The 27,197-nt window shown below is 47.7% G+C and overlaps 1 protein-coding gene across 3 annotated transcripts; it reads left to right on the top strand.

The window, feature by feature from the left end:
• The first annotated feature begins 1,447 nt into the window (after positions 1-1,447).
• On the top strand, positions 1,448-27,197 carry atp9b (ATPase phospholipid transporting 9B). 3 transcript variants are annotated; one of them, XM_055055104.1, is made up of 30 exons: positions 1,448-1,555; positions 5,214-5,387; positions 8,851-9,001; positions 10,328-10,441; positions 10,778-10,886; positions 11,162-11,220; positions 11,972-12,023; positions 12,115-12,209; positions 12,309-12,389; positions 12,754-12,829; positions 13,179-13,255; positions 13,498-13,658; positions 13,736-13,878; positions 14,017-14,129; positions 14,864-15,112; positions 15,675-15,836; positions 15,909-16,001; positions 17,368-17,451; positions 19,080-19,250; positions 19,315-19,413; positions 19,489-19,578; positions 19,649-19,793; positions 20,456-20,520; positions 20,614-20,769; positions 20,844-20,908; positions 21,193-21,301; positions 21,368-21,425; positions 22,189-22,392; positions 23,324-23,356; positions 24,611-27,197. In XM_055055104.1, the coding sequence occupies exons 1-30, from the start codon at positions 1,476-1,478 to the stop codon at positions 24,745-24,747; spliced, it is 3,405 nt and encodes a 1,134-aa protein (XP_054911079.1). In that variant the 5' UTR covers positions 1,448-1,475; the 3' UTR covers positions 24,748-27,197. The 3 variants fall into 3 exon arrangements, with proteins under 3 accessions (XP_054911079.1, XP_054911080.1, XP_054911082.1); XM_055055107.1 differs by lacking the exon at positions 1,448-1,555 and adding an exon at positions 1,592-1,777; XM_055055105.1 differs by lacking the exon at positions 23,324-23,356.

A 27,197-nucleotide genomic window follows, 5' to 3' on the forward strand; every position in this document is an offset into this window, starting at 1 on the left:
AGTTTTAAGAGGTTTTCATCCTGTGCATGGTCCGCCAGCGCTTTGCAAGTTTTACAAGTGACAACAAATCATCCCTTTGCTTCTCCATTGACCGACTGTGACTCCTCGGTCAGGTGGTAAACTGTGAGAGAAAAACTGTTGGGTGCTGAACAGTTAAATCTAGTTCAAAAGTTACTCAAAAATAGCAGAAATTAAACCAGCATTGTCACTTCACCTCCTCCTGTGGAAGGGTTAGGGTTCGGGTCAGACACCCCAACCTGAACCTGGGAATCTCCGTCCTCCTCGTCCCATGGATCACATGGGTAGACTTTGCTTTTCTGTCTTTATTATTTACTGTAATTTGTCTCCAAAATTTAAAAAAGCAAGCTATGCAGGCATAAGGTTGTGTGCGCGTGTGGATCAGAGCTGTTGTTTCTATGCCATGCGGATCGCATCACTGTATTATATTAATGTGGTTTGTGCATGTTGAGAAAGCGTTCGTGTCGATCAGGTACAATGATAGTTTTGTTCACAATATCCTGAAGATATGTGAACTTCACAGTGGCACCACTTACTGAGGACCACCTCAACCCACGGTGTGCCCCAATAGTGGAGGTCATGCTAACACGCTAACACCGCTCCCCTACCCTAGAATAGACTTGATTATTGCGATGCTATTTTTACTGGATTGTCAACAAGCAGAACCAAAAACATCAATAAGACAGCTGCGGCCTGCCCAGAATGCTGCTGCAAGAAGCCTGACTAAAACAGAGACCAGGATATCAGTCCAGTTCTGATACCTGCACTGCTTCCTGTTGCTCAAAGAAGAGACCTTAAAATCTCATTAATGGTTCACAAAGCTCTACACAGTAAAACCCACAGAACATTTCTGATCCTCTTCAACCCGAAAAATCACTCAGACCTTTAAGATCTAAGATCATCACAATCAAAACTAGTAATTATTCAGAGTCAGAACTAAAGATGCTGAAGCAGCTTTCAGTTTTTATGCTCCAACAGTCTGGAATTAACGTCCTGCTCCCCCTGTGAGTTTATTTGCACAAGCTTCAAAACCCTTTTATTTGCATTGCTTATTCTTAACATTTTAAAATATATTCATTTCTTCACTTAACATTAGATTTACAACTTTTTGTATTTAATCTGTCTATTTTTGATCAGTTTGATTTTTTCTTCCTTCTTGTTATTTATGTGTTGTTTTTAACTTTGTTGCACAAAAAGTTGACTGAAAGTTGCTGTAGAAATAAAGTTGCCTTGTTGTAAAGGAGATGGACTTCGACAGAAACCCTGGAGAAATAATGTGTAAATTACCTGAAACGCGTTTTATTTGTAATTTAATGTTTCAATTCAAAGTCATGTTTTCTCGCTACAAACAGCATTTCTTATGAAGACACGGTTTCACTTTTAATTCCGAGTCATCGTGAAGGCGTCGCCGGTAGAAACGCTATTAGGTGACGTCATGACGCTCCAACCTCGCCAACATGGCTGACAGCATCCCGTTAAATCCGGTTCGGAAAAGCTCCAGGAGAACCGCGAACTACAGCTCAGCCAGGCTCTCCAGGTGCGTAGCGGGAGCGGGACGGGCTCGGGTCCAGAACCTTTGTCGTGTCCAGAACCCCGGTTCTGCTTCTGCAGCTGTGACGGCTTCATTAAAGCTTCCGGAACCGGACATGGGTTCTGATTGTACAGCACCAGAACCGCTGACAACCATGTTTATGATTATGATCGTTGCAAGGCAGCAGAATCATGAACTGGACAGAACTTTGCTCACTGGACCTTGAAGGTTCGTCTCAGCAGCTTGTTTGGGCTTTTCCACATCAGGTCACATGATCGGTTCTGGTATGACGTCATGTCGGTCACATTGGGAACAGAGATGCCTTTAAATGTATTTTATTTTCGGACTGAATCGTAAACATCAGTTCATCAAGTTTAAAGCTGGTTTTAAAGTTGCTGGTTTGAGAACAACGCAAACCAGCAACGACCTCAGAGTGGCAACTGTTAACCTGGGAAGGGTCAAAGGTCATCGCCAGATCATCTGAGGTCCAGAGGAAAACATGTCATCAGCTACCAACCTTCACAGTGGGTTTAGCCTAAAGTCAGAGGTCAGAGGTCAAAGCGTAAAGCTCGGAGAATTGACCAGAAACCCAGACTTCCGTCTCACTTAGCAGGTCAAAGGTTACTGAACCGGAACGGCTGCTTGGAAGGGTTGAAGGACGAAGGCCCGGTCCGGTCCGATCCGATCCTCTCCCTCCCTCTTTCCTCCTTCAGATGCCATTCATGTTGAAGGTTAAAGGTCGCAGTGTGTCCCACATTCTCCACATGATCCGCCCTTCGCCCTCTTTGGGTCCTGTTTCCGTCCTCGCCAAACTCCACATGTTGGCGAAGTCTGTTACCCACAAATCATTGCTGCATGTGACGTTTTGAGTTGAAACGCATGTTTTCTTTTCGTCTTTTTAGAAAATTCACAGAAAATATCATGACATTAGTAATAAAGAAGTTTGATGTGATAAACTGAGCTGAAAAAAGAAGAAATCAAAAAGAACAATCACAAACTGACTGAGGGAAGTAAAACAAAATGTCACAAAAGCAAAACAAATTTTAAATCTTAAGATATTAACATGTTAGAATAAACATTGTGCTTTTGTGATTTTACTTAAAAACTGTCTAAAATAGAATGATTTCACTTCAAAATGGAGGCCAGAGGACTAAATAGATCACAATTTAATTCTTCATCCCCTGTTACAAGAGCAAATGTTATTATATTAAAACTTAAAGATGGGCTAGATTTACTCTAAAATATTCACTGAAAATGTTCGGACTGAATCATAAACATCAGTTCATCAAGTTTAAAGCTTGATGAACTGATTATTGAAGTCGCAAATCAAAGAATGTAAAGTTTATTGTCACAAAATACAGGAATTCATATTTATTTAGAATTTCTTTTGCAGAAAGTCATTACTGGGAAAACTTTCTACATAATCATGAAATGAATATCTTAAGTTTTTGTGGGAGTGGAATAGAAAGCTGCTTCTTTCTTATTATCACAATGATTTAAAAAAAATACTTTCTTCTCAGACTAGAGAAGAAAACTGATGTCGGAGATCTTGATTCATTTGTTACATTTTTGGTTCATAAAGTCACAACATTCATAGTTCCTTTTTAAAAAGAACATTTTAGTTCCATTAGTCTTTTTATGTTTCAAATGTAGCCTCAGGCATTATGTTATGTTTTATATAAGCCGTATGTTTGTCCTGAACTTGATCTGTTATTATCTCCACTTCATACCAAACTAACTCTTATCTGCATAAAACTGATGGTTTCATGGATAAATATCATATCTCTATTAGTCAGACTGATAAATTGATTAGTACATCTGATGTGTATTTTTTGCCATCTTGAAAATATAAAATAAGTTCACAGAGCGAGCTGTCTGTCGCAAAAAATAGAACAAAATCAATTTTCCAAAGTAAATTATTGAAATGATTTTTGTGTCACTGAACATGAACATATTGAGTTGTCTGTGTTCAAGAAGTCACAACAAAACATCTTCACTGTAGATTTAAAATAATGTCTTGTTGTAGTTAGGGGTTGAATGACTTCACGTTATCATGACTACATGATCATAGTTGAGTCCACGTCGACTAGCCGCAGTGATGTCATCATGACATAAGCACAAAACGCTTCACAGCTGCTTGGAGGCTTTATCAGCTCCATTCACCTCAAATACTGAACCCCTCCTTCTCCTGCTTTTATCAGTCTATTCTGAAGAACTAAAACAGCAATAAATATATCATTCTTTGTGAGCAGCAGTGAAAAGTCCATTGCACAAAGGCGGGTCTGACTTTTCTTTTCTTTTTTTGCAAACCCCGGCTGATGCTGATGATCTGTGGATGGCTGGACGTATAGGAGTCACATTATCACACTGACCGCAGTGGAACGTCACAAACCAAACATATTATGACCGGATCCCGTTGGTTACAGTTGGATCCAGCGCTGCGTCCTGCTGCTCCTCCGCTGGCCAGCAGCGTCTTTCTGAACAGAGATCTGCTCCATCAGAACCTCGGGGTGAAGCTGGACTTTGTGTCCAGATGTTGTCAAATAGTATTTTTATAAGAGTGTAAAGCTGCCAGGTTAGAAACTTCAACACGCAGCGTGACATTGATCAGTTGGATGGATAAAAAAGCCCGACATCATGGCACATTGCCGCACATTACTCCGGCAGTCTTCTGGAGTTTTTCAGCACTAGTTTATTTGACAGCAGTGTGAGAGCGGAGCGGCCTGAGCCCAGAGGACGGAGTCAGATCCTCCGGTCCAAAGTCTCTATATGCTGGGTGCACTAACCACTGCGGTTGGCTATGCTGAAGTTTCTCTTTGGTAAATTTTTTACATTTTTATACAGTTTGAGCTGTCTGACAAAATCATCTGGCTCACCTTTCAATTTCTTGGAAAAATCAGTTTTGTCACGTGATTGCGACGAGTCGACTGGGCCAGAAAACAATCTTTGCTGAGAAAAGAATCAACTAGTCAACTAATTGGTGCAACCTCTAGTCGTAGTTGTACTTTTTAGCAGTGGGATGCCTAAATAGTGTCCAGTCCACCATTTTGGATGTGACTTTATGACCCAGGGCCGTTCTGTCCCAACTCTGGACACTGAGTCCACACTTCATAGGGGGCATAGGGCGCTGACACTGAGACTGGGCCTAAGAGTCCCATCTTTAGAAACAAGATGGCTGCCTAAATGCTGTTTGCAGCTGCACCTGATTAAGGACAAGACTACTGGGACAATGTGATGATGAATTCATTACAATGTAATTAACTAGCAGGGTTAGGGTCAGATGGAGAGTAAAAGGAGCCGGGGCTCCTGGTTCACCTCCTCATGGTTCTACATATGGTCAGCCTGGAACAATCAGATCCATCACAGCTTAGGATGACCCCAGCTGGGCTATCAGCTTTATCAAAAAGGAAAGTTTTAATCGTAGCCTAGGAAGTATTCTGGACTTCTGCCTCTGTAAACTGGGTTCTGGTTCTGGTTGGTGGGAGGAGTCCATCCTCCACTGTAAAATCTCCGGCAGACCTTTTCACTGCAGCTTTCATTGTTCTTGTCAGCTGATGTTGATGTCTAAGACTGCAGAAAGTGTCTTGTGGGGTCAAAGGTCAATCCTTCTGACCATGAGCTCAGTCATCCAGATAAACGTCCTCCTCACCTCCTGTCCTTTCAGATTTTCTCTTGAAGATGAGCCGTCCAACCTGGACGAGATGCCCCTGATGATGTCTGAGGAAGGCTTCGAGAACGACGAGAGCGACTACCAGACGCTGCCGCGCGCCAGGCGGGGCCAGCGGCGCGGGGGCCTGGGCTGGTTCCTGCTGGGGGGCTGGGAGGTCTTCTGCACCAGGTGAGCTGATCTACAGACCCACCTGTAGCGGCCAGTCTGGGTTAGCACCATGCTAACGGTTCACTCTGTTGCTCCCAGTCTGGGTTAGCACCATGCTAACGGTTCACTCTGCTGCTCCCAGTCTGGGTTAGCACCATGCTAACGGTTCACTCTGCTGCTCCCAGTCTGGGTTAGCACCATGCTAACGGTTCACTCTGTTGCTCCCAGTCTGGGTTAGCACCATGCTAACGGTTCACTCTGCTGCTCCCAGTCTGGGTTAGCACCATGCTAACGGTTCACTCTGCTGCTCCCAGTCTGGGTTAGCACCATGCTAACGGTTCACTCTGCTGCTCCCAGTCTGGGTTAGCACCATGCTAACGGTTCACTCTGCTGCTCCCAGTCTGGGTTAGCACCATGCTAACGGTTCACTCTGTTGCTCCCAGTCTGGGTTAGCACCATGCTAACGGTTCACTCTGCTGCTCCCAGTCTGGGTTAGCACCATGCTAACGGTTCACTCTGCTGCTCCCAGTCTGGGTTAGCACCATGCTAACGGTTCACTCTGCTGCTCCCAGTCTGGGTTAGCACCATGCTAACGGTTCACTCTGCTGCTCCCAGTCTGGCTAGCACCATGCTAACGGTTCACTCTGCTGCACCAGTCTGGGTTAGCACCATGCTAACGGTTCACTCTGCTGCTCCCAGTCTGGGTTAGCACCATGCTAATGGTTCACTCTGCTGCACCAGTCTGGGTTAGCACCATGCTAACGGTTCACTCTGCTGCTCCCAGTCTGGGTTAGCACCATGCTAACGGTTCACTCTGCTGCTCCCAGTCTGGCTAGCACCATGCTAACGGTTCACTCTGCTGCTCCCAGTCTGGGTTAGCACCATGCTAACGGTTCACTCTGCTGCACCAGTCTGGGTTAGCACCATGCTAACGGTTCACTCTGCTGCTCCCAGTCTGGGTTAGCACCATGCTAATGGTTCACTCTGCTGCCTATCAGTTCAGCTGTGGTGGATAAAGAAAGAAACCAGGTCAGGAAGCAGATCAGGGTCGGAGCTGCAGGTCAGGATTGTGGGTTTAACTGAAGGAGGATTTCAGCAATTCTGTCCTCAGGTGGTGAGAATAGGTGGCTCAACATCGTCCCCACTGGTCCTCAACACAGGCACACCGCAGGGCTGTGTGCTCAGCCCAGCTCTCTTCACCCTGTTTACACACGACTGCGTTGCCATCCACCCCACCAACACAGTCGTCAAGTTTGCGGACGACACAACAGTAGTGGTTCTCATTTCAGACAACAACGAGACCCCCTACAGAGAGGAAATTCTGCAGCTCACTCAGTGGTGTTCAGCCAATAACTTGGTGCTGAACACAGGGAAGACCAAGGAGGTCATCGTGGACTACAGAAGGTCCAGGAGGACGGGTCACACTCCCCTTCTCATAGATGGAGAAGAGGTGGAGCGTGTGGACAACATCAAGTTCCTGGGCCTCCACATCACGTCTGACCTCTCCTGGAATACAAACACCTCCCACCTGGTGAAGAAAGCACAACAAAGGCTCTTCTTCCTCAGGAAACTGAGACGGGCTGGACTTTCCTCATGGCTGCTCGTGAACTTTTACAGGGCGACGATCGAGAGCGTCCTCTGCCTCAACGTGACTGTGTGGTATGGTGGCTGCACAGCACTGGAGAGGAAACAACTGACACGGGTGGTGAGAACGGCACAAGGCATTGTGGGATGCCCCCTCCCAGACCTGGACTCTATTTACATGGGCCGGGTCAAGAAGAGAGCTGGATCCATAGCCATGGATTCCAGCCACCCGGGCCACAGACTGTTTGTGCCGCTGCCATCAGGCAAGCGGTTCAGGAATATACGGACTACAACAAACAGACTGAGAAACAGTTTCTTCCCCACAGCCGTCAGAGCCATTACTCCCTGCCGCCCCTCCCACACATATCATAACCTCACATACACCCCCCACCCACACCCCAACCCCCACACAGCCATATAGTTCTGCACTTGCACTGTCACATCATCTGCACTTTACCATAATTGGACCTGCTGCTTCTTCTTTGGTGTGGTTGAGTGTCTTTAGTTAATTTTAGTTGTATATATTATTATTATTATTGTGTGTTTGTTTATTTAATGTTGTATATATTTGACTTTTTGCAAGGGAGTTGCAATAGAAATTTCGTTGAATCCTGTTCAATGACAATAAATGCTATTCTATTGTTATGTTGGAAGGTTTATAATACCAGCCATATCAGCAATATTATTACTAGCCTGAGTTTTCAGTGCTGCAACGTCCCTCGCAGCAGCGAGATATTTTGATTCTTTTTTTCTTCAGAGGTCTTTTTAATTGTCGTGTCATTTTTCTGTAACTACATTCTTTTTGTGTCTACTGTATTTTCTTCAGTCTTGTTAGCAAGTCAGCATCTGCAGGAGCTGCAGAGGAGTTAAACATGAACATGGCACAGAACGCAGGAGTCACCTGTGTTGGGCTTCAGATCGCTGCGCTTGTTGTGCATGAAAGAGACGGACGGGCTTTGACTGAGCTACTCGACACGCAAAAAGGCTCCGGGGTCAGACGGATCCGGACTCTTCCTCGTTCCGTCGTCCTCTACAGATGCCAGCGGCAGCGTTTGTCATGGCGTAAACTCTCAGGGGAACAAATGTGTCACCATGTTTCGGTTTGCTGTTGGGGGGCTCTTCACTGAAGCTGTATTTTGCCCCCTACGCCCTCCACCCCATGAACAAATGGGATTTTTCACAGCTGAGCAGTTTGATGCTTTCCAGTAATTTTCAGTTTGCAGAGTGAAGGATTATAAAATCCAAATAATTCACAGTGAATAAGCCCCGACTGTTCAAGCGCCTTATTATTTAAATAGCATTCATTTGCTCAAATAATGGCTCTTATGAAGCTGAACTGGGGGGAGGGGTGCTGGGGGATAGGGAGGCAGAAAACATGGAGGCCAATGCAAACATGACTTTTTACCAGAGTTCATTTATTTAGCTTTATGTTTTGCCAACTTGCTCAAAAAGTGGAAAAGCCAAAAGTCGCTCAGCATGACGGCACACAGTGACACTGCCCCCCCGCATCCCCGGCTCCCTCCCTCTGTCCCAGGTGCCCCCCCCCACTCCCCATGTTTGCATTTTGTATCAGATATGGCGATAAGCCCAATGCCGTCATTAACAGGTTGAGGCAAAGTCACTCACTTTTTAAAGGTGTGGAGAAACTCTGCTCTGCTCCTGACTGACTCTAGCATACAGGACGGATCTAAAGCTACTACTGGGTCGGCCCAACAGGGGCTGCACATGGAGCAGAGAGAGGTCAAAGTTCACTGAGGGGAGAGCACTTTCCTCTGAAAGCATAGACATGATGAGAGAGTGGCGGAGGGTCGACAAGCTGAAGGCAGGACAACAGACAAAATCCACAGAGGGTGATCATGATGATGATGATAATGATGTCATATCCTGCCTTCCTCCTCAGCTGCTGCGACTGCCTGGCTCATGTCTGTCGGAGGAAGAAGCAGATGAAGCCCCGCACCGTCTGGCTCGGCCGGCCGGAGAAATGCGAAGAAAAGTTCCCAAAGAACGGCATCAAGAACCAGAAGTACAACGTTCTGACCTTCGTCCCCGGGGTGAGTCGGCGCCGGGTTCTGATGCTGCGGGTTCTGATGCTGCGGGTCCTGATGCTGCGGGTTCTGATGCTGCGGGTTCTGATGCTGCGGGTTCTGATGCTGCGGGTCCTGATGCTGCGGGTTCTGATGCTGCGGGTTCTGATGTTGCGGATCCTGATGCTGCGGGTCCTGATGCTGCGGGTTCTGATGCTGCGGGTCCTGATGCTGCGGGTTCTGATGCTGCGGGTTCTGATGCTGCGGGTTCTGATGCTGCGGGTCCTGATGCTGCGGGTTCTGATGCTGCGGGTTCTGATGCTGCGGGTCCTGATGCTGCAGGTTCTTATGCTGCGGGGACTGATGCTGCGGGTTCTGATGCTGCGGGTTCTGATGCTGCGGGTCCTGATGCTGCAGGTTCTTATGCTGCGGGTTCTGATGCTGCGGGTTCTGATGTTGCGGATCCTGATGCTGCGGGTCCTGATGCTGCGGGTTCTGATGTTGCGGATCCTGATGCTGCGGGTCCTGATGCTGCGGGTCCTGATGCTGCGGGTCCTGATGCTGCGGGTCCTGATGCTGCGGGTCCTGATGCTGCGGGTCCTGATGCTGCGGGTCCTGATGCTGCAATTTGCATTTAATTTTTCTGACTGGACGAAAACCAGTAAGAACTGGTTGTTTCAGTTTTTCCCCAGTGTTCCCAGTGGCCTGTTCTGTCTCTGCATGACTAGTTTTCCAGTCTCCCAATCAGATCCATCAGAGCGATAGATCTGATTGATCAGCAACCGTCTGTTGGAGACGTAGAAATGATCAGAGTGGCTCCATTATTCTCTGTACCTTGAATTAATGAATATTATCAAATTATTATTGCAAACAAAAGAACCCGAAGGTCGGTTCTGGTGATTCTGATACCGCATCTCTTTTTGTAAACATCACTCAGAATTTGACCTTTGGTGAGCGCGGTGGGTCAGGGGCGGGTCAGGGGTGGGTCAGGGGCGGGTTAGGGGCGGGGCTTAGCACCTGGAGGAACCACTCACCTGGATTTTGCAGAATTGATCCACAAAATAAAAGCGCTGAAGGAAGTCGGTGCTCCACGTTCAATCTTCCCCTCTGAAACACTTTGTGCTGAACAAGCGAAGCAGCAGCGCCATTCTCCCGATCAAACGTATTGATTAGCTGATCGGCTGCACGCTAACTCGACACCAGGGTGGCAAGATGACAGTGATGACCTGGGAGGGTCAAAGGTCACCTTGCTCTGTTTGCCGCATCATTCTAGAGTGAAAAGCGAGTCGTCTGTCCCAGCCGGTCCAACAGAACCAGGACCAGAACCTGAAGCTGTGTGTTTGTGTGTCCCAGGTTCTCTACCAGCAGTTCAAGTTCTTCCTCAACCTGTACTTCCTGGTGGTGGCGTGCTCCCAGTTCGTCCCGGCGCTGAAGATCGGATACCTGTACACGTACTGGGCCCCTCTGGTCGGCGTCTGCTTGTTGTTGTCCGGCTTTTATTTTGTTTTTACTTCATTTTGAATAATTATGTTGTAAATTGGGAAACAATTTTCCTCTCATTTTTTTAAACACATTTTTATTCATGTTAAAAATGTAAATTTTGTCTCACCAGAGTTTTATTTTATGTACTTCAGTTCAATTTTCTGTCACTTTTTTAAATTTTAGAGATGTAAAACATTTTTCCTCCAGTTTCATGTTGAGTTTGGATGATGAGTTTAAAAAGCAGTTTTTAAATCTGCTGCAGATATTTTTATAACGCGGTGCTGCAATAAACAGGCTGCTGGTTCTGCTGGTTCTGCTCAGGGTTTCGTGTTGGCCGTGACGATGGTGCGGGAAGCCGTGGACGAAGTGCGGCGCCATCAGCGAGACAAAGAGATGAACTCGCAGCTCTACAGCAAGCTGACAGTCAGAGGTTCGACACAAACGGGTTGTTCTGGTCACAGGTTCAGACTTTTCATTTGACTGACAGACGATGAGCTGAGATCTTCATTTCTGTCAGAAAAATCAGTGTCTCCACTTGGTCATAATACATAAATATCAGCCATGTAGAAGCGCTAGAAACAGCTTTCATGTTTTCCTGTTGGAGGGTCAGAACATCAGAAATCAATACCTGATGGTTTTTCCACCGCTCTTTAAAACGACTTTCTGATTTATTGTTTTGTCGTCTTTTTGTTCTTTATTTTTCAGGTAAAGTCCAAGTGAAAAGTTCAGATATACAAGTCGGAGACCTGATAATCGTTGAAAAGGTAACATTGCCTGTTTAAATCTGTTCCTCTGGGGATATTAATGTAATGTAATCATGTTTAGAGTTTTATACCTGCAGTGTTTGCAGTCAGCAAATGCATACAGGCAGCCTCCGGGACACCCGAGCCCTAAACCATCACTGGATGGTTTTCCTGTTCCTGAGCGGTCAGTATCTTACCTGCGACATGGAGAATCACAGGACTCAAGTATTTCATTGAGATTGGACAGTTTCTCAGCTAACATCCTCCCTTATAATCATTTTGTGGAGCCGATGAGCAATAACGGTGGATTGGTTCTTAAATCTTGGCCACAGAATAAAAGCTGACTTGGGTCAGAAAACACCAAGCGGGCCAATCAGAGCTACGCCTTCACAGGAAGCAGGAGGAGCTGCTGGAAACCAGGGCGGTCCACACTTTTTGGATCATGGACAAAATTTACCAAGTTGAACAAACTGAGGAGCCAGAGGTTTTGTTCCTGCTAAGAAAGAAGCAAAATCATTTTATTCTACATTTTACTTTCTAGCAAACTTCAATCAAATTCTTGAAGGTCTGCAAAAGTCCTTCAGACATTAAATGAAAAGTGTAAAAATTTTGTGGATCACAAATCGGAGCAGAAAACTCTGGATGTTTCCACCACAACACCCAGTATGAATCCAGATCCAACCAGAACCAGAATGGGTCAGACTCCATCATTGGTCAGCAGCTCTGCATCGCTCCGTCTTTATGCCTGTTCACAGATCTTATTGTTTTGCAGAACCAGAGGATTCCTGCAGACATGATTTTCCTGAGGACGTCGGAGAAAACGGGTCGGTGTCCACAGCCTGACTGGGTCCAGAAGGGTTCTGGTCCGGGCTGGGTTAGTGGTCATAATGTTTTGCCTGGTGTTTGCATCTCCAGGAGCGTGTTTCATCCGGACGGAGCAGCTGGACGGAGAGACGGACTGGAAGCTGAAGGTGGCAGTGAGCTGCACGCAGCGCCTGGCGGCGGTCGGGGTGCGTTAGCCTTTACCAGGCGGCTAATTAGCAACGGCTAACTGTATGGTTTTAGTTTTTCGGACGGTTAACTGAAAAGTGCGTCCGATCTCATTGCAGGACCTGTTCTCCATCAGTGCCTTTGTCTACGCCCAGAAGCCCCAGCTGGACATCCACACCTTCGAGGGTAACTTCACCCGGGTGAGCGAACTTCAGCGCACAAGCTGCCAGACCGGTTCTGGTTCTGGAGGAGTCGGCAGGCTGAGTCCTGCAGCTCCTCCTGCTGGCTCCTCATGGATCTTTATATGAGCAGCAGGGAAAGGGGGCGGAGCTTTGGGTTCCTGGTGGCTTCTTGGCGGCCATCTTTAGTGATGCTGCTGCTGCTTCGCTCCAGATTATAATCTGCTGAACAGATTAAAAGTTTAGTTGTAGAAACGTTTTCAGGAGGTTTTTGTGCAATTAGTTTTGTTTTTTGCACCAAATTGTTTCATAAACGTGAACGGCCCAAAACTGTGACCTATGAACTTTAGCTGTGAATGAAAACATTTGAGCTTGTTGTTTGCAGGAAGATGTGGAACCGCAGATCCACGAGAGCCTGAGCATCGACAACACACTGTGGGCGAGCGCCGTGGTCGCATCAGGTGAGGAGGAAGAGGAGGAGGAAGGGCTGCTGTGTCCGGGTTTCGTCATTTAGATGAATCAGCTGGTCACAGGGCGATGACATCATCAGCAGAGGAGGTTAGGGGTCAGATCATGAAGTTGACCTTGGAGTACCGACCTTTGCTTTAGCAGCTAATGGCTCTTCATCTCCTGCTCCTCTACCTCAGCCTCATCTTCACGTCCCGTTGCTTTGTCGGCTGCGCCTCGGTGTTATTGGAGCTCATAGAATATTGATGAGTCGTGAATGGTCGCTAATCGGGTATTGATCTGAGTTTGTGCTGAAGGCTGAGCTTCCTCTGCCTTCACCAAGCCGCTTCCTTTGTTTGGCAGGAACAGTGATCGGAGTGGTGATCTACACGGGAAAGGAGACGCGGAGCGTCCTCAACACGTCCCACGCTAAAAACAAGGTGACGGTTTCCGCGCCGGGTCTAGTCCAATCACCTCTCGTCAGCACTAGCGCTTCAGGAGGGTTAGCCACAATGCTAGCACAGGTTTAGTCTGTTCAGGTCAGCAATAAATGAATCGCAGTGGCGGTTCTGGAGGTTCTGGGTCAGAGAAAGATTGATGTGTTTGTTCCCTCTTTGGAAACCTCCTTTAGCCAGCAGGGTGGTTCTGGTTCTGCTAACTCTGTGGTTCTGTTGCCCTGCAGGTGGGCCTTCTGGACCTGGAGCTGAACCGCCTCACCAAAGCCTTGTTCCTGGCCCAGCTGGTTCTGTCCGTCGTCATGGTGGCGCTGCAGGGCTTCGTGGGCCCGTGGTTCCGGAACCTTTTCCGCTTCGTGGTCCTGTTCTCCTACATCATTCCCATCAGGTGCCTGGTGGTTCTGACCCGATCCGTCTCCGGTCCGGTTACGGAGGCAGGAAGTGAACCTGTGTTCTGATCCGCAGCCTGCGGGTCAACCTGGACATGGGGAAGTCGGCGTACGGATGGATGATCACCAGAGATGAAAACATTCCCGGCACCGTGGTCAGAACCAGTACCATCCCTGAGGAACTGGGCCGGCTTGTCTACCTTCTGACAGACAAGACAGGTTAGCACCAACCAGAACCAGAACCTGGCAGGGAGCGGGTTGTGAGGGAGGTTCTGTCCCTTTGAGCTGCAGAGTGCAGAACCTTTTCTTCTCTGAGCGGGTCGTCTCTGACCCGAACCGTGTTGGCTCTGCCCGCAGGAACCCTGACGCAGAACGAGATGGTGTTCAAGCGGCTTCACCTGGGAACCGTCGCCTACGGCAACGACACCATGGACGAGATCCAGAGCCACATCGTCCAGTCCTACGCTCAGGTGAACCGCCGGCCCGGCCGCACCCGCCTGGACCTGGTTCTGGTTCTGCATCCAGAACCAGACATGGAGAAGCAGCATTCAGCTTCTATGCACCACAAATCTGGAACAAACTTCTAGTTCCTTTAAATCATGGCTAGAAATCAGCTGCTTCCAATCGATGTGATTAATAATTCCTTGAATATTGATAAATTGATCTGATATGTATTGATGATTTTGGCGCGCATCAGAATGTAATGTTCACAAGTTTCTCAGTTGGTGACTTTGACTTCTACTTTTGTCTTTTTATCACATAAAACACTTTGCACTGCTTTGTTGCGGAAATGATCCAATCAACTTGATTGATCGATTGATTAAACGTTCCTAAAGTTGGTTCCATAAAGGAACGATAGAAAAGTTCACAGAACTGTTTGGAGCTGGAAGGTTTCCCGCCGCTCGCCGTCAGGCGGGGAGTCCAACAGGAAAGCTGCTCCATTCATCCCTGCGCTCCCTCGGGTTCTCCTCGCTGGGTGGTTCTGATCCGGTCCAAGCAGCTGCTGGAGCCGGAACCGCCCTCCTCCCTCAGCTAGTGACACCAGAACTCTTCTGGACTCGGCCCGTTGGCCGAGTCCAGAAGCACGTTGATTTTCCTGTCACGTTTTATGATAAATATTCAGTTCGGACCGATCCTATTGCTAGCAAATGGATCAGTCGGAACCGGTCCTGAATCAAAATCCAAAGCTCTCTCAACCTTTCAGGTTCCGGCTCAGCCGGCTGGAGGCGGCACCGGGAATGCTGCGATGGCGAGGAGCAACCCGTCGCAGGGCCCCAAGGTCCGAAAAAGTGTGAGCAGCCGGATCCACGAGGCGGTGAAGGCCGTCGCTCTGTGCCACAACGTGACGCCGGTCTACGAGTCGCACGCCGCCGCAGGGGAGACGGAGTCGGCGGAGGCCGACCAGGACTTCAGCGACGACAACCGGACCTACCAGGCCTCCAGCCCAGACGAGGTGAGAGGTACCATGATGTCATTACCGCCATGTTGGCACTGTAGCGGCTGAACTCATTGAAACAGAAACCCGTAAACAGTAAACCCAGAAACGGCACATAGCCCGAAGTCCTCAGGCAAAAGCAGCGACCGGCCTCAGGGTCCCGAGGATCCAGAGGATCCTGAGGGTCCTAAGAGCGCAGCCTGAGGTTTATAGGCGAACTGCAGCGGATCAGGGAGCCACAGTCGAGCTCCAGGTGAGTTTACCTGCAGGATGCAAGGTGGGAGGAGCCTGACCCAAGAGACCAACTGCAGCTAGTCTGTAGGATCCTCCAGGTACTGGAAACATGAGACTTCTCCTCCAGGCTCCTCATGTTTATTGACTGAAGGTCAGAGGTCATGCCCTCATGATGGAGGTTGACCTGATTAATCCTCACTTCCTGCTTCCGGGGATTTATTTCCTGGTCTGTTACCCTGGTTGCCATGTTTACAGTCCAGGATAACTGTAGCCCTGCTGGTGGTTCTGGATCAGAATCCGATGTCCTCTGCCAGACCCAGACATTCCAGATGTTCTGGTCCTGCAGGTGGCGCTGGTGCGCTGGACGGAGAGCGTGGGGCTGACCCTGGTCAACAGAGACCTGACGTCGCTGCAGCTGCGGACGCCGTCGGGACAGATCCTGTCCTTCCTCATCCTGCAGGTTTTCCCGTTCACATCGGAGAGCAAGCGGATGGGCATCATTGTTCGGGTGCGCTCCCCTGCCGCCGCCGCCGCCGATCTCGTCCTGCAGGAAGTAACGAAGCTCTTCTGATCTGTCCAGGATGAGGCCACTGGAGAAATCACCTTCTACATGAAGGGAGCAGACGCTGCCATGGCGACCATCGTCCAGTATAACGACTGGCTGGAGGAGGAGGTAAGAACCGGGCCGAAAGTATTCATACCCCTCGAGTGTCTCGGCTCCACTGGTTCTACTGGGACAGCATGATGCTGCCACCACCAGCATTTTTCTGCTTGTTTGTGTTAAAATCGTCTGTTTGTGATTGGACTCTCGGGTCCAACGGGTCACTTTGGCAGCTGAAGTTTCATCTGAGGGCAGCTCCTCTTCCTCCTCCTCCTCCTCCTCATCATCATCATCATCATCACCATCATCATCATCCTCATCATATTGGCATTATCGAGTCATGCAGCGCCGGGGGCAGCTTCTGATTTAATTAGTGACCCAGTTGGTGTAATGAGTGTTTGTCATATTCATGATCAGAGCTGTCGGCTGTAGCATCCTGCTGTCAGATCAGCGGGCGGCACCACGGCCCGGCCCGGCCCGATCGGCACATCAATAACCAATCAGCAGCTCCATCGGTGTTTTCATATCAGAAATAAAGTGCCGTCAGGCTCTCCTTGTCTATTGATTCCTGTTGGTTATAATAAGGCGTTGTTCAGTTGGCCCATATCTGCGTTCATACCGGGTCGCTGCACAGAACCACCAGAACCTCTCTGGCTCTGGGTCAGCTCTCCAGATGATCTGGGGTTTCTAACAGAACCCGACTTTTCCCCCAGTAAACTTGGCTGGTGCGATGGTGATGAAGGTGGAAGGAGGTTGCCGGTTCAACCTTCGCTGTCCGCTGTGACGTCGGTCAGTTTTATTCCTTATTTGTTGCCAATTAATCAGGTAAATTTAAGCTGAATAATTGAACATCTGACGGTGAAACCCTCAACAATGAAACTTGATCTGGATATTTCAGGGATTCTAATATTATTTAGACTGAACTTTGTTTGCCAAGATGCAATGTAGGGAAAATCTGTTTCGTTTTGGGAGAGAGCGATACACTTGGGAGAAATCCGTATTTGTCTTTAGATATTTTATTTAGAAAATCAGCGTCTGAGGAAAGAAAAGCAAGAGAGAAGAAGGAAGAAGAAGCGAAACTTAACATAAAATTCTCCTTTTATATCATATCTCTCACATACATGGTGCCGGCCACCCATTTCTCTCAGTTGGGAGGTACCAATTAACCATCTCTGGTTAATTGGTACATCTGTCCCTAAATCAATCCTGGTTCAAAGGAGTTTTGGTTGGAAAGAAAAGAAAAATCTTCAGAAAACTCATTATCATAATATTTGCTCAGAAACCTTCATTGTCGGTTCAATCTTCCCAGTAAATGAGCCAAAGTTTAATTTTCCAAGACAATGCCGAGACCAAAGGTTGTGTTTGGAATTGACTAAAAGAAAATCCTGTTTTTGTGAAGAAGACTGTGATGAAGGTCGTCTCCTTTGCTTCCTGTCAGTGTGGGAACATGGCCAGAGAGGGCCTGAGGACCCTGGTGGTGGCCAAGAAGTGCCTGTCTGAAGAGCAGTATCAGGACTTTGAGGTAGGAACCGCCTCCTCTATGCGACCCGAAGCTTTCATCAGGTTCTGAAGGTCTGATCCAGCGACCAATCAGCTTGCAGGCTGAATGCGGGGAACCGAAAATGGAACAGCTCACCAAGTATTGCACAGCTATTGATTCATGTGCAGCTCTACTTTTTCCATATTGTCTTTTTGGTCACTAAAGATTAATAACTTTTATATTCAAAAGTAAAGGCTAGTCCAAAAATGACAGAAAATACTTCTGGATTCACCCTTTTTCATGTCTTAAATCATTTCTTTTGCTCAGGAAATACTTTTAAACTGTTGAATTTTTTAAAAATAATTTTAATTTTATAAATATATTGACAAGTCGAAATGTGGCTTAGAAATCAAACAATTGAGACCAGAGGAACATCTTCACTTCTGGAAGGAACATCAGCACAAAGTCTACAGGGGGATGTTAATTTGAGAGCACACATTTTCAGTCTGAAAGCGAGACTTTGTATATTTTGTTCTCAAAACCTCTGCTGAGATCAAATCTCCACTTGCAAACTTCTTTGCTCTGAATCATTTTCTGCTCTCGGTTGAAAAGAAAAATGCCGCCGCCTGGCAACCTCTCGGCCAATAGAATGAAAGTGTAGTGCTGGGTGCGTTTGTTTCCTCCTAGTAGGTGTGCCTGCCTGGCTACTGGCGTTTGTAGCAACATGTAGCCGCTCACAGGAGACATGACCTCAGCTTTTTGCTCCGTGTTCCACGAAACATCCACCAGCATAGCTGCTGATCCCTGACAGCTGCTGATCAGGTTTTTTGCTCCCGATTCCGATACCAATCACCCATGAGGCCGATATCTGCAGATTTCCTGGATTGGCTGTTAATTTTTTGCTATCGGTAGAAATGATACTAATAGAATAGAATAGAATAGCATTTATTGTCATTGAACAGGATTCAACGAAATTTCTATTGCAACTCCCGTGCAAAAAAAGTGATCATTAAAACATTCTCTCGTAATAAATTCACCTAATTTAGACATAAACAGGAAAAATACTTGCATGCACAATACAGCAGCTACTCAGTCAAAAGGACAAAAACCTGCAATCCGTAAACTAATATTTATCTGAGTAAGGCTCTCACTTCCATAAATTATTAGTCAAATAAATAATGTCATGTAATATAAGGAGACTGAAAATGTGGGCTTGTTTACAATCGAATGTATTTGTAAAGCACATTTCAGCAACAAGGCAGTTCAAAGTGCTTCACATCACAATGCATATAAATAAAAAGCCATAAAAACAGCATGTAGTCGACAATTAATAAACTGGTAATACTATTTTTGCACATTTGAAAAGTAGACAGAAAGGCGTCTAGTTTTCACATTTTCAGGGCATTTGACTTGGGAGCAAAAGGCTCCACAGTTTATAAAAGCTTGGCTATAAACAGACGGTTGTTTTGTCATATCTATGACTTTCTGCAGTAAGAAACATATCGACTATAACCCTGGGTAGAGATGGAACGTCTGCGTCCAAAGCCTTGTATTGTTCTTGCGGGGCAACAAATGGCCCCAGAACCACACTTTGGACACTCCTCAGCTATGAACTGGTTCCAACACCGGCTCTGGTTCCTGTCTAACCGGCCCACTTCCTGTCTGAGCAGAGCCGCTACAGCCAGGCCAAGCTGAGCCTGCTGGACCGGGCGCTGAAGGTGGCGGCGGCGGTGGAGAGTCTGGAGAGGGAGATGGAGCTCCTGTGCCTGACCGGCGTGGAGGACCAGCTGCAGGCCGACGTCCGGCCCACGCTGGAGCTGCTGAGGAACGCCGGCATCAAGGTACGATCGGATCCAGGGCCGGACTCCGGGTCAGGCCGCTCCTCACCGTCCCGTCTCTCCTCAGATCTGGATGCTGACTGGAGACAAAATGGAGACAGCTACCTGCATTGCCAAGAGCTCCCACCTGGTGTCCCGGACTCAGGACGTCCACGTCTTCAAGCCGGTGCGCGGGCCCGCAGCATGACGCTGCCGCTCCTCGCAGGTCAGTCAGTCTGATGGTGCGTTTGGCTCTCACCAGGTGTGCAGCCGGGGGGAGGCGCACCTAGAGCTGAACGCCTTCAGGAGGAAGCACGACTGCGCGTTGGTGGTCTCTGGAGACTCCCTCGAGGTAGGAGAGCTGAAATCGGGTCAGAACCAGAACCGGAACTGGGTGCTCCTGTCCTCTCCTCTCTCTCCAGGTGTGTCTGCGCTACTATGAGCATGAGTTCGTGGAACTGGCCTGCCAATGCCCAGCTGTGGTCTGCTGCAGATGCTCGCCCACACAGAAGGCCCAGATCGTCCGGCTGCTGCAGCAGCACACAGCCAACAGAACCTGTGCCATAGGTGGGCTTCCGCCGGGTCGGAACCGGACCCAGCTTCCCTTCGGAACTTTATTCTTCACTGGTGATTTCAGAGTTTGTTGCTGCTGCAGGAGAAGATGAATTTGTTATTTTAGGGTTTTCACTAGACGATGCAGATTTTTAGCGGGTTAGGGTCAGAGGTCAGGGTTAGAGGATCAACTTCTGGGAGGATGGGTTGCAGCAATCTGATTGGTTCAGCTAGGGCTGGGCAATATACGCTTAAAGTTTTATCATTTTGTGGTACTACTGTGGTGATAATAAAAGTGATGATTAGAACTATTTAGCGCTTTTTAGATGTCCGTTTGTGATGCACTTATTTAAGTCACCACAGAAAGACGTTTTATTGCTACAATGCACACATTAACTGCAGCGTTAAGTTTCACATTGATTGGCATTTGTTAATTCTCTAGTTGAACTTTGATGGATTTTCAACATCATAATTTGAAATTTGTCAACAATAAATTGTAATTCTTTTAAGAAATTTACTATGATAAATGATCAACTTCACAGTAAACACACCCGGGTTAAGACACATGAAGCATCGCCCTGACAGTAGAGCTGGTACTTCCTCCATGTGGCCACTAGATGGCAGCCTTCCCGGCTCACCTGCATGTTAACCACAGGAAGTTTGTGTTTGTGCTGCAGGAGACGGCGGGAACGATGTGAGCATGATCCAGGCTGCCGACTGTGGCATCGGGATTGAAGGAAAAGTAAATCCTGCTATTCTGAGATTATAATTCTAGCTCGCTGCAGCTGCAGAGCAACCGGAAGCTCTGGTTCTGACCCGTTCTGGTTGTGTGCAGGAAGGGAAGCAGGCGTCACTGGCCGCAGACTTCTCAGTCTCGCAGTTCCGACACGTCGGCCGCCTGCTCATGGTCCACGGCAGGAACAGCTACAAGCGCTCGGCCGCGCTGGGACAGTTCGTCATGCACCGAGGGATGATCATCTCCACCATGCAGGTTCTGCGGCCGTCCCAGTTCTGACCCAATCTATTCCCCAGGACTGTCCTCTGACCCTCTCGATTTCTCCTCAGGCTGTCTTTTCCTCCGTCTTCTTCTTCGCCTCGGTGCCGCTCTACCAAGGTTTCCTCATGGTCGGGTACGCACCCTTCTGCACCCAGAACCCAATGTCCAGCAGAACCAGAGGTCCCACAGAACCAACAGAACTGGGTTTCTAACTGCCATGAGGACAGCAGGTTCTGACTGGGCCAGGGTTTCAGAATAAAAGCGTGAAGCCAGAATTCTCTGCTTTGCTTTTGCATCAACCCTGCAGGACGTTTCCGGTTCTGTGTGATCAGACCCAGGCTGGCTCTGGTTCTGATGGTACCTTAGTTCTGGTTCTGATGGTGCCATATGAGGGGAGTAAACCCGTTCTGGTTCCAGGTACGCCACCATCTACACCATGTTTCCCGTTTTCTCGTTGGTTCTGGACCAGGACGTGAAGCCCGAGACGGCATTGCTCTACCCAGAACTCTACAAGGATCTGACGAAGGTACCTAACTCGGTTCTGGTGACTCCACGGTTCTGCGGGAGATTCTGACCATGTTTGTGTTTTCAGGGTCGCTCCTTGTCCTTCAAAACCTTCCTGATCTGGGTTCTGATCAGCATCTATCAAGGTAAGCGGTTTTGGTCCGGTTCTGATGCTTCTCCCAGCTTGGTTCTGTCTGGCTCAGCGGTCCCTCTGAGGTCCCGCCTTCTCTCCCGGTTCTGATCCTTTTCTCAGAGTCTCGGCTTTCTCTCCCTCTCTGGACCGTAAGCCAATCTGAGCGTAGCGGCTAAGCTGTAGCGTGACTTCCTGCCGGCACCGGGTTTTAATTAAAGACCTGAATGGGCCGGGCCGGGCGGCGGCACCTCGGCTCCGTGTTCCGGAGGCCGCCTGGCCGGAATGCGCCGCATGCAGGCTGATATCGCAGCAATTATACGATCAGTTAGAGGCGGATTATGCTGAATTAGCACAGCTATCAGGATACCACGGGTCAGAGGTCAGACACCTTATCTTAACACTCGCTGGTCCTGCTGGGAGTTTTCCAGTGAGATGTTGGGAGCCGCGGCCGTTTACCGTCAGCGGTCCGGAACTGGCAGCTGGAAAAATCTCTAGAAAACTCCAGATTCCCACCAGTTAGCTCTCCGCCGCCAAACTGGGAAAACGCATTGGTTGCCTCACTGGAGACCGCAAACCACAGACTCACCCAGTTCAACCCAACCAGTTCAGCCAACCCGGTTGAGTGGGAACTCACCAGTTCAACACGTTTTTTGCACTGATTTATTTTTTATTAAAGTGACTTCAGTGAAATTCTGTTTTGAACATTTTAAAATGAGAAGCATTTCAGTCCTGTTGACCTTTGACCTGAACTCTGACGTGCATCTTTGCGCCCCCAGGTGGCATCCTGATGTACGGCGCCCTGGTTCTGTTCGAGTCCGAGTTTGTCCACGTGGTGGCCATCTCGTTCACGGCGCTGGTTCTGACGGAGCTGCTGATGGTGGCGCTGACCGTCCGGACCTGGCACTGGCTCATGGTTCTGGCCGAGTTCTTCAGCCTGGGCTGCTACCTCGCCTCGCTCGCCTTCCTCAACGAATACTTTGGTACGGGTCCTTCGGTCGGCAGCAGAACCTTTCTGGGCCGGTGTGGATCCAGTAGTTGGACCAATTCTGGTTCCTGACCCGAGGGGGGATGCAAAGATAGGCCTATTCAGGGAACCGTCCTGAAACCAGGGTCCCATGGGCTGAGCAGAACCGGTCAGGGGTCCATAATATCTGAGCTCCAGTGTTCTGACGATCTGTGCTACCCCGTCAGATTTTCCTACCACAGCACAGATAGAAAGCTGGCTCTGTCGGTCCGTGCTACCCGTCTAAAACTGCTACCGCCATGTTTACAACCAGAAACTATATATTGTTCTATATATTGGATTATTCAGTGACTGGAAGCTTAGCAGTTCTGGTTAGCTTAGCATTGAACAATTGATATGATGATGAAACCAGAAGCAGATCCCTTCCTTCATCTGAATATCCTACCAAAGTTTGAAATGACATAATTATTAATTATTAGTATGTACTAATAATTACTAATAATTAGAATATACTACCTTTTTTAAAATATTTCAAATACAGAGGCGTTTGTAAGAATAAAACAATATCAGTCGGGAAAAAGGTTTTATTGGAATTAAATTAGACAAACACAGATCACCGCAAGTCTTTTTGTGCATTAATCCGTTGTATGTCTGTTATCAGATGCAGCCACAATGTGCGGCTTTCGCTCCCCAACATTTAGATTCCAGACGGGAGAACTCACAAAACGTCTCTTGACCAAACGTGAGGTCACAGTAAACGAACATGGGCCACATGGGGACAGTGGCCCATGTTCTCGCTTTCTGATTGGGTACAATCAGCACGCTCCGATGGTTCGGTCCAAATGACGCTGCAGAACTACAGGCTCCACCCACAGTTCCTTCTTCTTCTGCTGTCTAATATCTGCTTCTTCTTCTGCTGTCTAATTGCTGTGTGATTTCTGCTCCAGGCATCGGCAGAGTGTCGTTTGGGGCGTTTCTCGGTAGGTCATCGTCTTTCCTCACCTCCTGCTGTTTCTGTTGCTGAGGCCGATCTGGGTTTCTGTGACCCTTCTCGCCCTCCTGGATTTCTCTCTTGCTGGTTCTTGGGTTCATTTTTGGGCCAAGAGCCAATGGGAGGAGGTGGGCGTGGTTTGTCATGGGATGTTAGTTCCTCATTGGTTAAAGTAACCCGGCTTCAGCTTCTGGGTTTTCTCTGACTTTGCTGGCGTCTCCTGCTGCCAGCACAGTAAGCTCTTTGCTGGAGGTTCCATGACTCTGCAGCGCCCCCTTCAGTAAGGAGACGGTAGCAGATTTCAGCCATAAGTGACCTAATTCTGTTTTTTTTTTTTTTTTGTGAAATCTGATTTTCTTTGTGTCCGTTCACATTCCCAAAGAGAAGCGACCTGTATGATCTGCAAACGCCCTGAAAGTGCCCCGCATGCGCAGTAGAGGGCGCAATAATAGAGAGCTGTGTTCTGCCAACCGCCATAAAGAAGACATGCTCAGTGTTTGTGGAAGTACACAGACGCCAACGGCGGAGCGTCTCTTACGGTGCTGAGGCTGATGTCCGACCAGAGCGGCACATCAACAACTGGACCTGGTTACGGCGGTCGTTTCCTTTTTCCCGCTTGCGCGTATCAGGAAGCAGAATAGTGACTTTGGCGAGTATCAAAGACGTTCGGGTCGGACGCCTTCACGTCCACGTTCGACGTCCAACCCGACGGCTAACCGGTACAGACGGCTAACCGGTATAGACGGCTAACCCGTACAGACGGCTAACCCGTACAGACGGCTAACCGGTATAGACGGCTAACCCGTACAGACGGCTAACCCGTACAGACGGCTAACCGGTATAGACGGCTAACCGGTATAGACGGCTAACCGGTATAGACGGCTAACCCGTACAGACGGCTAACCGGTACAGACGGCTAACCGGTACAGACGGCTAACCCGTACAGACGGCTAACCCGTACAGACGGCTAACCCGTACAGACGGCTAACCGGTACAGACGGCTAACGTTTGAACAGATCCGATATGTATCGATCCAGAACCACATATCCAAGTGGCCTGCGTCACACTGGAAAACATCTGATCTGTCATGAAAAGATCAGGAAGAGGTCGCATTGAGGTAAAACAATGTAAAAACTCGGATGTGGGTCACTTCCGGGTGCAGTGTGAACGGAGCCTTAGATCTGGAAACGTTTTAAAGCTTCTTGTTAAATTAGTTTTAATTTGTGGCCCTCCTCTTCCTCAGATCTGTCCTTCATCACAACATGGCCGTTCCTCTGGAAGGTGTCGGCCATCACGCTTGTCAGCTGTCTTCCTCTCTACATCATCAAATACCTGAAGCGTAAATTTTCTCCTCCCAGTTACTCCAAGCTGTCGTCCTGAGCGGCGCCCCTGCTGGCCGAAGAGGGAACATGGCACCGCCTTCAGCTTTGTTTCCTCAAAGCTTTTAGAAACTGATGTTCTTTATTTGACGTGTTTACGGCTGCATTCTGCTGAAGGACTTGATCACTTTGAGTAATTTCTCATGTTTTCAAAAAGACTCGCCATCCGGGCATAGAACCATCAACCTTTTTCCACGCTGAACGGGAAACGTCCTCAGCAGGAAGCGGCGGCGCATTTTGTGCCTCCCAGTTGTTAAATCCTGCTGAGGTCCTTCTTAAAGCGGCTTTCAGGCAGAATGAGTTTTATCATTCAGTCTCTGCTGGAACAAACTGCTGAAAACAAACCTGGATGTTTTTTTCTAGGGACAGATTGGCAACAAACTGAGTTAAATTTACTGGTTTTTTTTTACAGTTTCCTGCTCTGATTCCGGTTTTCTACTGATTGGATTGCTGTGTGTTTCTGTTTTATTCCTCTTCTTGCACTGCAGTGTCAGTATTTATTTCTAAAAATGTTCCTGATTAATTAAAGAAACTGAATGCTGGAGAAACGGCTGATTTTCAACGTTTGATGAACTTCCTCTGGCGGCCACCTGGGGGAGCCAGAGGCTGATTTCTGCACCCATCATCACACGTCACAGGTTGTAAAGTAAGCACACCCTTGTTGCTGTGTGGGGTTGAAGGTTCTGGTGGTCCTGCAGGAGTTCAGAACCGTTTGGACCTTTGGTCTCTCACGTGAAAATGAAACTTTTAAAAGTTTGCTGAAAATCCACTAAAACTGCAGAATAAGTTTTTGACTTTCAGGAAATCAAACTGAAGAGTTGGATGATCTCTGCAGTCAGAACCAGTGGAACATTCATTTGGGTCTGACTGGATTTACTTCTTAGGATGGAGTTATTGAGACTTCATCTCTTCAGAATAAAAGTCATCTTATTCACGAAGAGAAAGCTCATTTCTGCTTTTCTCTCTAAATCCGGTTCTGGTCGTTCGGGTCTTTGGACTTCATGCATTATTAATGCCATGTTCTGAAAATATAATTACATGAACTAAGAAGCTGGTCTAGTCAAAGTCCATATTCTGACTGAAATGCCTCTGCACATGTCTGCAGTTGAAATGAGCAGAACCAGTGAAACAGATACGAGGTTCTGAAAGGTTCTATGGGTCGCTATTTTGCTCGTTATGCTAATTTCATTTTTTTTTAAATCGCGGCTTTGTTCTTCCTAACAGAACCTGGAGGACACCGGACCGCCGGTTCTGTTTTCCAGCAGAGATGATTTGAGGAGGCTGTGAAAACGGGCCGGTCCTGGTGTTCAGAACCAGAAACTTCCACTGGGTTCTGATGTGACTCGGTTCTTGTTGGGTCAGTTGTGTTTTCTGGTTTCCATCAGAAGAGAACATTTGGCTTCCAGAACCTTCGACCCGTCCCCCTTTGGGCCCGGAACCTCTGAGCCGTTTGGACTCTGATCAGAACCGTCTGTGTGCATCCGACCCGGTCTGGTGCTGATCAGTGATGAATCTGATGGTTCGATGGTTTCAGTTCAGAACTGCTTTCATCTGTGGCTGCAGGTCCATTTGGGCCAACCTGAAGTTCTGCAAGTCGGGTCCGACTCATCAGACATCTCGGTGCCGCTCAGTTTGAGCATGTTTGACTTTTCTCCTGAATCTGGGTCGGTTCCAGATGAACATGAAGTCCTGCTGGGCTCACTGGGTCGGGTTTAACGTTCAGTCACTCAGGTTTCTGCCTTTATTTTCATGCTTTTAACTTGAAAGGCATTTTCCTTCATCCTGTTGAGCGTCAGTCGCCGCTGAAGGGCTGAAACTCATCTGCAGTTTTGGCATTCGGGGCCTGAACTGGATTTTTTACGAGCTTTTAAAAGACTTTTAGTGGAAGTTTATGTTTGTACAAATTTATTAGTGTTTGCGTTAAAAACACGGATCTCTGGTTTAGTTTCTCCCTGTTGGGTTAAAATCAGACACATGCTTTGGTTTAGTCATTAACTAGTTAACTGGGTTTGGATTAACCCTCCTGTTATGTTCCTGGTTCAATTTGACCCCGGGAGTGTTTAATTATGCAATAGCGTCAGAAACCAAAAAAATCCTCCAAAATATCTTTGTATCTGATTATTATAACCATTTCTATCGATATTTGTGCAATTATGTTTTTTTATTTCTCATAAATTAGGGATTAATGACGACAACCCGCTCATTAACTCATTTGGACTTAAAAAATGGAATTTACATTTTTTATGTCCACTGAAAAAAACCTAGACACAAAAAAAAACATTTCGTTTGAAATTAATCTCTGTCAAGTTTTTTTTATATTACATTTTATTTTTTTCAATGGGTGATCTTTATAATTGACCTTGAGACACATATACTGTTCCGGGTCAAATTGACCCGCTGATTAAAATCAACATAAATGAATCATAAAGAGATTATTTATGTTTTGCTCCA

Source organism: Poeciliopsis prolifica, unplaced genomic scaffold, assembly GCF_027474105.1.
Source record: "Poeciliopsis prolifica strain line A6 unplaced genomic scaffold, Auburn_PproV2 SCAFFOLD041, whole genome shotgun sequence".
Taxonomy (NCBI): Eukaryota; Metazoa; Chordata; class Actinopteri; order Cyprinodontiformes; family Poeciliidae; genus Poeciliopsis; species Poeciliopsis prolifica.

Bases quoted from the DNA above. Each gene is read 5' to 3' on its own strand.
- atp9b (XM_055055104.1), top strand. From the start codon at position 1,476: ATGGCTGACAGCATCCCGTTAAATCCGGTTCGGAAAAGCTCCAGGAGA. The intron at 12,024-12,114 runs GTCGGTGTCCAC...TTGCATCTCCAG, and splicing joins GAGGACGTCGGAGAAAACGG to GAGCGTGTTTCATCCGGACG. The intron at 13,659-13,735 runs GTGCCTGGTGGT...TCTGATCCGCAG, and splicing joins TCCTACATCATTCCCATCAG to CCTGCGGGTCAACCTGGACA.